At 45.3% G+C, this 11,740-nt stretch overlaps 2 protein-coding genes; both read left to right on the top strand.

Annotated features, from left to right (window-relative positions):
- Positions 1 to 809: 809 nt before the first annotated feature.
- Positions 810 to 2,084, top strand: GSTUM_00002607001 (uncharacterized protein; the record flags this gene model as incomplete). XM_002836255.2 has 2 exons in its annotated part: positions 810 to 923; positions 989 to 2,084. The coding sequence occupies exons 1-2, from the start codon at positions 901 to 903 to the stop codon at positions 2,082 to 2,084; spliced, it is 1,119 nt and encodes a 372-aa protein (XP_002836301.1). The 5' UTR covers positions 810 to 900.
- Positions 2,085 to 10,580: 8,496 nt separating this feature from the next.
- Positions 10,581 to 11,740, top strand: GSTUM_00002606001 (uncharacterized protein; the record flags this gene model as incomplete). XM_002836254.2 has 2 exons in its annotated part: positions 10,581 to 10,643; positions 10,711 to 11,740. The coding sequence occupies exons 1-2, from the start codon at positions 10,621 to 10,623 to the stop codon at positions 11,738 to 11,740; spliced, it is 1,053 nt and encodes a 350-aa protein (XP_002836300.1). The 5' UTR covers positions 10,581 to 10,620.

The raw sequence follows: 11,740 nt of genomic DNA, 5'->3' as shown, positions 1-11,740 counted from the left end.
TATCTACCATTGATTGGGGATTGGACATTCCACAAGCAAGAGAGACCCACGAGGTCCAAATATTTTTGCCAGGCCTCGTAAGTTGTATGGACACCACCGAAGATGACTTATGCGCAAGAACTATGCCAAGGATGATATGATACCGTCTTGAAATATAATGTAGAGGGTGTATGAGTAAGACGTGAAGACAAGGTAAAAAATTTACCAACTGCTTCTCAGAGTCGATAATTCTAATAATTTCTGCTGCATCGACCATTCTGCCCGGAGGCACATCTTCTCACTTTACTCATCATGTCTTGGGCAATTATTATTGGCTTAACCCGGATCGGTTGCTGCGGAATTCCCCATTTAACCGGAGGGTTCAGCTTTAGGCGTTTTCCTCCGTCACCGCCAACCCGTTGGCACCCCTGTCATGCGGGAACAACGGATCTGGAGATTTCACAAAGCATGGGGTGGCTTCGGGGGAATGGGGGAAAAAAAATAGTCGAAAAACTCACTTTTGGCGAAGAAGGGGGAGATATTCGACCTATCATCAATTCCGGAAAACTTGGTCGATTTTCAACTGTCCTAGCACAGGCCAGTTCATCAAAGCGGGTACTCGAGTACAGTACAGTACTCGTATTGAGGTGCATTTAGCGACGCGGCCCATCCCGGATGGTCAATAGACGCAGGTCCATGATTGGTCGACGCAAAAAATCGTGTTCTAGACTAGTCACATTAACCGAGTACTGGAGTATCATACTTGACTTAAGGCCTCCACTGCCTCTACCCCCCACCCAAGGATAGTGCAACTCTATTTAATAGACAGGAATCAACCTCGCTTATCTCTAAAAACTCACTTTTAAACACTCAGAGTCAACGAGAGAAAACATCTATCACGAACCAAGACTCCACTACACGATGAGGAAGCCTGATATTACAAGGTTGGCCACCTCCTCTACCGGGCTGATCGGGATGGCGGATGCTAACCAAGGCCAAACAAAACTAGCCACTTTAGGGGCGGGATGGAAGAGCTCAAGACAGCGGACGGCATCACACTTTATGCCCATAAGAGTATACTTGACTTGGGAACCGAACCATGCCCGGACACCCCATGGGATAGTTTCACGACTTCTACGGTGGAACGGTTCCTGGAGCATTGCTATCAGGGTGATTATAGCCCTCCGAAACCAGTTAAACTGCCATTGGCTACGCCCACAAGCAGTGTTGTCGACGGCGACGGGCACGCCGACGGGGTATTCCACACCGCAGCTGGCCGTCTTCCTCACTGTCAGTCGGCAAACGGACTGGTCGTAGCTCAGCACGGCCAACACTTTTGCTGCTCCTGTGTCGCCATCCAAGACGACGACACCGAAGAAGATGAGGCCAACAAAGACGATGACGCCGAGGGCAGCGACACCGAATACGGCGATGACGACAAAGACGACTCTGGGTCATTAGGACATCCGAACGGCTTGGATTATTCCGAGGTATTCTTTGCCCATGCAGAGCTCTACATCCTCTCCCAAACCCAGGGACGAAGCTTGCTCACAGCTCTATGTCTCGATCGCCTTCGCACAGCACTCGGCGAGGCAGCTAAGGCACCGGTCCGTCCTCGGTTTGCAACAAATTTGGGTCGTCTACTTTTTTACGTCTACGAGCACGGCAACGTGAGATTAATTGATGACAACCAAGCGCACGACCTACAAAATCTAGCTTCGTCATACGCAGCGATGCACATTGAAGAGATGAAAGAGGAATGTAGTTCACTGATGAGGCATGGGGGGAAGATGGCTGAGGACCTGATGAAGGAGGTGGCCGATCGGGCGATAAATCTCAATAGTGTCTTGAAGAAGGAGGCGGAGAAGAGGGAGAGGGAGGAGAGGGAGAAGGAACAGAGGGAGAAGGAACAGAGGGAGAAGGAGCAGAGGGAGAAGGAACAGAGGGAGAAGGAGCAGAGGGAGAAGGAACAGAGGGAGAAGGAACAGAAGAAGAGGGAGGAGAGGGAGCAGAGGGAGAGGGAGGAGAGGGAGCAGAGGGAGAGGGAGGAGAGGGAGAAGAGGGAGGAGAGGGAGAGGGAGGAGGCGGAGAAGGCGAAGAAATGACGAAGAGAGTGGAGAGGGGAATAAGGAAAGAAGGAGAAGGACCAGAGAGGGTTTGCGTAGAGGGGACTAGGTAGTTTTTACATAGAGTAAATGACAGTTGTTGGCGACCTTGTTCTTTGAGTCCGCCCGGTCGATGTTTAAAAATCATGAAACCAGACCTGGAATTGAAGGCCCTGAATGGCTATCATACTCCGACCACATGTTTGCCCCGCTTGCGAGGGTATGATTTTGTAGTGGTGCCCCTTAAGAATAGTACTATTTTATCAAGAGCGACTTCAAGATTTGACCGTCCCGCCAGTCGCACGACCCCCCAAAGGGACCCACTCAAGGACATTCATAGGGGGTTTCACTATATACCTCTTGATGCCGACAACAACATCTACCACCCACACCATTGATAACCCCCACCCATCTCAGACCGTGAAAACCCCCCAACACGGTCGAACGTGAACAGGAAGAGTTATGATAGACAGAAACTATATCATACCAAGCGAGGAGCGGTGGCAAGGTAGTTAGTATGCACCATACTCGCACACTCCAGAGGAGCAAGAAATTGAGAAGGGGTTGCTCTTAGTAAGGCTAGCTAGCCAGGGTCAATGATAGCAATACAGGTTGAAAGGGAATGTGGGGGTACGGTATTTGGAATATCATATCGTATCTTACCTCCCATAGACATAGAGTGAAACCTCCGTTAGTTCCTCCTTCCGATATCTCCAGGACTCCAATGTTTCTATCCCTTTGCGGGGAGGTGGGGTTTGTTCTATGAGCTTTCCCCTCTTTAGTTCTAGGGTTCTATGGTATCAACTACTCTTTCTAGGCTGTAAATATCCATAAATTCCAAGATTCGTCAGTGTAAAAAAATACGAGTATATTCACCAAACCACTCCGAGACATAATTCAGAGTCAATAATTCAAATGATTTCTGCTGCATCCGCCATTGTGTTTGCTGCCCAGAGAGGTGTATTATTTCACTTCCTCATCGTGTCTTGGGTAATTTTTAGCTTAACTCGGATTGGTTGTGCCGGAATTCCCAGAGGATCCACCTCGAGGCGGCCCGCACCGTCACCCCTCACCCGCTGGCACCCCCCCCCCAGTCATATGGGGAAACAGCGGATCGGGAGATCTCACAAAGCAAGGGGAGGCTTCGGGGATGGAAATCCAAAATACCCCACTCCGAAAACTCGCTTTTAACCAACTGGCCTGGACTAGGACATTTTGCGAGCTCCGTTACTCAGGGAGTCCAAGCTTTTGGGGAGTTTTTGAAAAGAAGAGAGAGGTATTCGGCCTATCATCAATTTTGGAAAATTTCGTTTATTGTGAACTATTCCAGTCCAGGCTAGTTCATTAAAAGCGGGTATCGAGTTGCATTTAGCGACCCCGTCCAGTTCAGAGGTCGGTGAACGTGGGCCAATGATTCGCGGACGCAAAAAGAGGTTTTCGAAGCTGGGACCCGTTTACCTCACCGTCTGAGTCTAAAATTTGCGTGATAAAATTCTAGGTAAACAACAAAAAAAACTGTGTATTTCCCCTACGGAGGTATAGCGCCCGAATTTTGTATGTTACACTAGCAGTTGGTGTTGGGTGACCCAGTAATATAACATATTATCATATAAAACTTATGAGCTGTATCATACTCGAGTACCTCCGTACACACACCCAACCGTCTTGCCCTCCTTGACGCTAGGCACTGTCACTAGCTTCTAGACCCCCGTCTATGTAAAAGGACCCTCAAGGCCGCCACCACCACTGCCATCCATCAAGGGTAGTGCAGATGTACTTAATAGACAGGAACCAACCTCACTTATCTCCGAAAAAGCTCACTTTCAAACACTCAGAATCAACGAGAGAAAACACCCATTACGAACCAAGACCCCACTACATGATGAGCAAGCCTAATATTACAAGGTTGGTCCCCTCCTCTACCGGGCTGATCGGGACGACGGATGCTAACCAAGGCCAAAAAAAAAAGTCACTTTAGGGGCGGGATGGAGGAGCTCAAGACAGCGGAAGGCATAACACTTTATGCCTACAAGAGTATACTTGACCAGGGAACCGGTTCTTGCCCGGACACCCCGTGGGACAGTTTCACAACTTCTTCGGTGGAGCGGTTCCTGGAGCATTGCTATCAGGGCGATTATAACTCTCCGAAACCAACTAAACTGCCATTAGCCACACCCACGAGCAGTGTTGCCGACGATGACGAGCATGCCGACGAGATCTTCCACACCGGAGCCAGTCCCCTTCCCCGCTGTCAGTTGGTAAACGGGCGGGTTGTACCACAGGATGACCACCATTTCTACTACTCCTGCGTCACAACCCAAGACGACGCCGCCGAGGGCAGCGACACCGAAGACGACGATGAGACAGACGACTCTCGGTTATCAGGACATCCAAACGTCCTGGATTATTCCAAGGTATTCTTTGCCCATGCAGAACTCTACATCCTTTCCCAAACCCAGGGGCAAAGCTCGCTTGCAGCTTTGTGTCTCGATCGCTTCCACGCAGCGCTCGACAAAGCAGCCAATCGACTAGTCCCCTCTCGGTTTGCAGCAGATTTGTCTCATCTACTTTTTTATGTCTACGAGCACGGCAATGTGAGCTTAATCGCTGACCACCAAGTGCGCCACCTACAAAATCTAGCTTCGTCATATGCAGCGATGCACATCGAAAGGGTGAAAGAGGAATGCGGTTCATTGATGAGGTATGGGGGGAAGATGGCAGAGGACCTGATGAAGAAGGTGGCCGATCGGGCGATAAACCTCAATAGTGTCTTGAAGAAGAAGGCGGAGAAGAAAGAGATGGAGGAGAGGGAGAGGGAGGAGAGGGAGAGGGAGGAGAGGGCGATGGAGAGGGAGAAGGAGGAGATGAAGAGGGAGATGAAGGAGAGGGAAGTGGAGGAGAAGAAGATGAAGAGGGAGAAGAAGGAGAGGGAGAGGGAGAAGAGGGAGATGGAGAGGGAGAAGAGGGAGATGGAGAAGGAGAAGAGGGAGATGGAGAGGGAGATGGAGGAGAGGGAAGTGGAGAAGATGAAGATGAAGAGGGAGGAGAGGGAGGTGGAGACGGAGAAGAGGGAGATGTGTAAAAATAAGAGACTGATAAGAGTGGAGGAATTGTATAAGGTAATAGATAGAGTGAGATTCAAGTTCTTGGGATATTCGCGATAGCTGTAACGTGTTCGCAAGGTGCTAATCACATTATCGATAATAGATACGATAGTTGGCAGGTGGCCTGCTCTTCCAGAGAGGAGGCGAGAGCTGAGAACTAAAGGAGGCTTCGAGGGCGTACTGAGGAACAAAGAAGTAACCGTTCAACCAAGTATATTGAAATACTGTCTGTCGAAGTCTGCCTTTTCTATCGTAGAAACAGGCGGTCTTTAAATACACAAATCTGTTCATGTCTAGCATGAACGAAACTAATCAAGGGTATCAATTGATACTCTTTGGTAAAACTCTTTAAGTATCAAAGCGATACTTAAAACAAAACATAAAACAAAACCAAGTATCAAAGCGATACTTAAAATAAAACATAAAACAAAACCAAGTATCAAACGATACTTAAAACAAACCAAGTATCAAAGCGATACTTAAAATAAAACATAAAACAAAACCAATAACCAAGTACCCATACCGGTTACAATAGCAGAAGATTGATTGTCCAGTTCACTCTTCTTTTCTAACTACATGACCAGGTCCTTCTTAATAGGATCTGTTTCCTCCAATATCAAGTCCATGTGGGTGAAAATTTTCATTCCCAAGTAAGGGAGTGAAATATTTTCTCCCGCTAAAGAAAGAGAGTTTTTTACCAGTAAGGGGTAGAGAGTTTCAAAGGAATGAATGAAACAAATAGCTTGAGGATATCCTGGTCTCCTAACTTCGCAATAATGAAACAAGCAAGGAGACTACCAAGTGTTTGAAGAAATAAAAAAGAGAAAAACTCATGTGACGGGGACCAAGAATCCAACAAGATGGAGAAGAGGGAAGTCGTGGAGGTCGTAGACGAGGAGGTGGTGGAAAAGGAGAAGAAGAAGGCGACAAAGAAAGTACGGAGAAGGCGGGAAGGGATATGAGGCAAGAAGGATAAAGACTCCAGAGGGTTTACATAAAGTGAACTTAGTAGTCTTTACATAAGCAATTGATAATGATTGGCGACCTTATTCCTTGAGACCATCTGATCGATGTGCCCTGAATACCTATTACAACATAATATTATAACATCCGATGAGCCCAAAACAGACATGACTAAGAAATACAGAAAATGCCAAGGTACTTATGTAATCAAAAAAGAAAAGACCAAAGTAAACAGGATTTAGGGTATAGACTACAAAACTCATAGAGGCTAAACCATAAAGAATTAATTGTAAGATCAAAGTTATAGCATAGTGGAGGTTGAAATGAAAATAGATAAAGAAAAGAAATACTCAGGTAATAATTATGGAGATGGATTAAGTAAAACTAAATATTTAACAAATAAGAGGATACTATCTTGCATGAGTAAGCTGAGTGGAAATACTATGTAAAATGAAGAAATAGAAGGTATGCTAAAATAGAAATGGAAATTAGGATAAGAAAAATATTTTTAGTATTACAAAATAGAAAGCAATCTGGAGACAATAGCTAGGGAAAACAAGAGAAAATAGTAGTCATGTACTACAATGAAAATAAATCTTTTAATGAAAATAAAATTCATAGAAATTAATTTAAAAATTCAGCTACTGAATCTACATTTCAAATCTCCTTCTTTCTACCATCTTCACTCTCTTCTTCTCCTTTAATCAAACTTAGTTACATACAAGATTTATTCTTCATAAATATCAATCTCAACTCCTCTCAAAAACACAATATGAAATTTACTTCAGCAACTACTACCCAGCAATGGATGACCTTTCTTACTACTATGAGTACAATTTCAGATACCTTCAATCCACCCCTCACCATTTGTCACAAAATAACTATGTTTCCAAATGCCAATTCAAAAAGACTATGGGTTCAAACTGCTCAACATGAGGCAATGGCCAGTATTGAAGAAGAGTTGATGTAAGCGCAAGAAGCTGCTTTAGCTGAAGTTGGAACTTTGGGACTGACTCTTGGTGGCTTTTTACTGATGATCAACAATGCGAGAATTCTTGCTGTATTTACCAACCCGCTTAAGAACGCAATTGAACAGCAAACAGAAAAACTGGTTATTTGGCACACTTATACCATCTACTTCCAGTATATTATTCTTGCCATATACGATCCAAACTATATTTCTGGAACAGATCGGCTATCAGCTTGCAAAGGGATTGCTTTAGTAAAGAAATTGGTCAAGGGATTTAATGGCAGAAGAAACAATACAAAGCTTCATGAGGTTTGGATTGGTGGGTGGGAGAATACAGGCGTTAGCTGTCAGGAAATAGCATGCTGGTGGATTGAGGAGGAGATTACTATGAAACAGAGACAAGAGTTGGAAAATTGGAAGGAGCAAATAGGATGGATTAAGCTTCACCTTTAGCCAACCTTTGTAATATAAAGCTAATTGAATCAATTATATCAAGTCTTGAAAGTCTCAAATAATCAAACAGCTACTTAAGGTCTGGAGGAATCTTTTGCTAATATTCTTATATTTCAGGGATCTTTGTATATTTAGTATAATTATCCTATCAGATATCTAATAAATTCAAATTGAGAGCTTCTACTAGATATAGTAAAGAATTAGTAAACCCATTTTATATTAGCTTATTATATTAAAACAAGAGTAGAAATTTGTTCTCACCCGTGTGGTTCACACACGGGCAATTACTTGTCATAATATGATACTCCAGCCATGTGTTCGTGCTTTCCCACGAGGGTAAGATTTTGTAGCCGTGCCCCATGAGTATGATAGAGTACGAATTTTAACAAGAGTGATTCTAAGGCACACCCCTTAAATAAACCCAGCCCAAGGACACCCGTCGCGGGTTTCATTATGTACGGTACCTCTTGATGCGAGCGATAACTTCTACCCTGACATCGATAATCCCCACCTCAAGGCGGCTGAACAGGAACAGGAGAGTTACGATGGACAGATATATCATACCAAGCGAGGAGAAGCGACAGGGTAGTTAGTATAAGTCGCACTTTCACATTCTAGAGGGGCAGGAGGTTGAGAAGGAGCTGCTCTTAGTGAGGCGAGCTAGCTAACTAGCCAGGGTCAATGATATCAATGCAGGTCGCCACCAACACAATATTATTGACTTATTTACCCAGCCAACACTGAAGGGTAATTTTGCGGCAACGGTATCTGGAACACCCCCGTTAGACGCATCTTAAAACCTCTGTTAGCTCCACCTCTCGATATTCCCAGTGCCCCAGTATTTCTATCCCTTGCAGGGAGGAGGGTTTTTTTCTATGGGCTTTCGCATTCCAAGTTCTAGGGTTCTACCAGTTCCCTTTCTAGGCAGTATCATAAATGTCCATAAATTCTAGGGCTTGTTTATATTAAAAAAAATTTATTTTTTTACATTTATTTTTCCTCACAAGATAGAGCGTCTGATAGGCTTACAGATAAATTGCCTGAAAAGGGGTATAATAAAAAAGATCCCCTCAAGAACATTTCGACTTCTGCCCCTGCTAGACCTTTATAGTTGAAGGCAGAGAAAAAAAAGAGATTCCTCTTCAATCAGCATGATAGAGTTAAATAGACTCGGATATATGCACTTTTAGATAAGGTTCCAAGCAAAACCCAATCCACAGACTACGGTATCATAAGGGGGATACTTTACTCGAGTATGATTCCACATGCATGAGTCAGAAGCAAGGTTATGTGTCAATCATATATTATCACGCGTTTTATATTCGGCACCCCCCCCTCTCCCTACTAAGCTATTCCCCCCACCTCCAATAGATCCAGCCTCCCAAAGGCGCGGAGATAACGGAGGTTTCGGAATAGCGAAAAAGAAAAAAAATACTTGTGGCTCTCTCCTTGAGCTGAAGGCCAAACGAGTCGGATACTTGCGTGATGCAAACTAGTTACGATATTGGACTTTCCGAGCCACCCCAGCTGCTTCTTCAGTACTCGAGTGCAGTAGTAGAACGTGGTACTGCACAAGGGGTAACTCAATGCTTGGTACTATCTTACAAGTACCCCTCAAAAGTACCTAAAATTAAAAATGTGAATGAAAGATTGTGTTCGCACATCCCAGCGCCTACACTAAATTCGGACTCAAATGTTCAGGTATTTCTTGCTGGATACAGTACACCTGTAGAGAGATTATCTGAAAGAGGGGGCTAAGCTAATGCGAGAGCCCCGAGTATGGCGACAAGAGTTGGAAGAATTGTTGAACCTAGAGCTCATCCGCAGTCCCGGGCTAGTTTCCTTCCTATCATACACAACTTACTCCCTACCCCACTCATTGATTTCATTTCTTGTCTTATTTATCACCCCTCTCTCAAAATTAACTCCATACCAAATTCAACTGCAGTACCGGTATGTCCCCTTTTTATTCCATATTTATTTTATATTCATCTATTTTATTTCTCCTTACCTTTTTCAGGTTGTTATTTTTGCCTTTCGTTTTGTTTCTTGTTCATGTTCGTTGAGAGTCCATGCAATCAAAATCAAGTTTCACTCCGTTTTTCTCTCTCGAACTCATTAACAGAAATATCGAGTGAGCTATCATGAATAAAAAAGAACCATGGTTGCCTGCCGTGGCAAGTGCCCCCAGCGGCAACCTCCCTTACACAAGCTAAGCAAGGGCGGCTTTGGGAAAGGGATTCAATGTAATTATTGTCGAAGCACCGCCGACCCGGCTTATGGCTACGCGAAACCTTGATAACCCGGTGATTTGAACCGGGAACCCTACGGACTAGCGAGCGGGGAGAACTTTTTTCAATCCTCGGTCCAAAGGGTGCCGAGCTTTTCGGGGGTTTTGAAAAGAATTATCATTGCCTACTAACATAGGTAAATCTATAAGTTATTGTTAATTAACTGCAAGTTAACGAAGTTAAGAAAAAGTTAACCGGTTCCGGGACATCAACCGCTAAATTCCCCGCAAACCATGTGTACCAAATTATCCTATTAACTCCATTTTCTCAAGCACCAATAGCTCAAAGCTTCATATTTATTAAACTTGCTTCTATTGTCATATCCCCCAGCTTCTTGTCTATCACATAATAGCTTTGTATTTGGGATAGGTGCTGCTCAGGAGTCTTCGTCGTTCAGAGCAGGGTTATCTAGCGGGGCAGAGAAGGCTGATTCGGGGTCCCCAACCATATTCGGCCTATCATAAATTTTAGAAAAAATGGTCGGTTGCGAACTGTCCTAGCCCATTGAGGTGCATTTAGCGGTGCAGCCAGTGTCAGATGGTCGATGAACGCAGGTCAATGGTTCGCGGACTATCATACCGTAGTTACAGTACGAGTAGCCGAGCGCTCGATCTAAGGCCTCCACTACCACCACCTCTACCAGGGATAGCGTAGCTCTATTTAATAAACAGGAACCTCGCTTACCTCTAAAAATTCACTTTCACTCAGGATCAACGTGAGAAAACATCTATCACGAACCAAGACCCCACTACATGATGAGCAAGCCTAATATTACTAGGTTGGTCGCCTCCTCTACGGGGCCGATCGGGATGACAGATGCTAACCAAGGCCAAAAAAAAAAACAGACACTTTAGGGGCGGGATGGAAGAGCTTAAGACAGCGGATGGCATAACACTTTATGCCTACAAGAGTGTACTTGGCCAGGGAACCAGTCCTTACTTGAACACTCCGTGGGAATGTTTCACGACTTCTACGGTGGAACGGTTCCTAGAGTATTGCTATCAGGGTGATTATAGCCCTCCGAAACCAGCTAAACTGCCTCTAGCCACACCCACGAGCAGTGTTGTCGATGCCGACGGGAACGCCATCGGGGTCTTCCAGACCGCAGCCGGCCACCTTCCCTGCTGCCAGCTTGCAAACAGGCGTGCCGCACCCCAGGGCGACCATCACCTCTGCTGTTCCTGCATCGCCATCCAAGAGGATGACACCGAAGAAGATGAGGGCAGCAAATACGACGGCGTCGATGGCAGCGACACCGAATATGCCGACGACAAAGACGACTCTGGGCCATCAAGACATCCGCACGGCTTGGATTACTTCGAGGTGTTCTTTACCCATGCAGAACTTTACATCCTCTCTCAAACCCAGGGACAAAGCTTGCTTGCAGCCCTATGTCTCAACCGTCTTCGCACAGCACTCGAAAAGGCAGCCAAGGCACCGGTCCGTCCTCGGTTCCCAACAAATCTGAGCCGTCTACTTTCTTATGCCTACGAGCACAACAACGTGAGATTAATTGATGACAACCAAGCGCACGACCTACAAAATCTAGCTTCGTCATGCGCGGCGATGCACATCAAAGATATGAAAGAGGAATGTAGTTCACTGATGGGGCGTGGGGGGAAGATGGCTGAGGACCTGATGAAGGAGGTGGCAGATCGGGCGATAAGTCTCGATAGTGTCTTGGAGATGGAGATGGAGAAGATGGAGACGGAAAAGATGGAGATGAAGGAGAAGATGAAGAAGATGGAAACGGAATGGATGGAGGTGGAGAAGAAGCTAGAGGAGGTCGAGACAGAAAAGACGGAGATGGAGAAGATGCTAGAGAAGGTCGAGACGGAAAAGGCAGAGATGAAGAAGAAGCTAAAGAAGAAGTAG

This window comes from Tuber melanosporum (assembly GCF_000151645.1).
Source record: "Tuber melanosporum whole genome shotgun sequence assembly, scaffold_138, strain Mel28".
Taxonomy (NCBI): domain Eukaryota; kingdom Fungi; phylum Ascomycota; class Pezizomycetes; order Pezizales; family Tuberaceae; genus Tuber; species Tuber melanosporum.
This window is presented reverse-complemented; position numbering and strand designations above follow the sequence as displayed.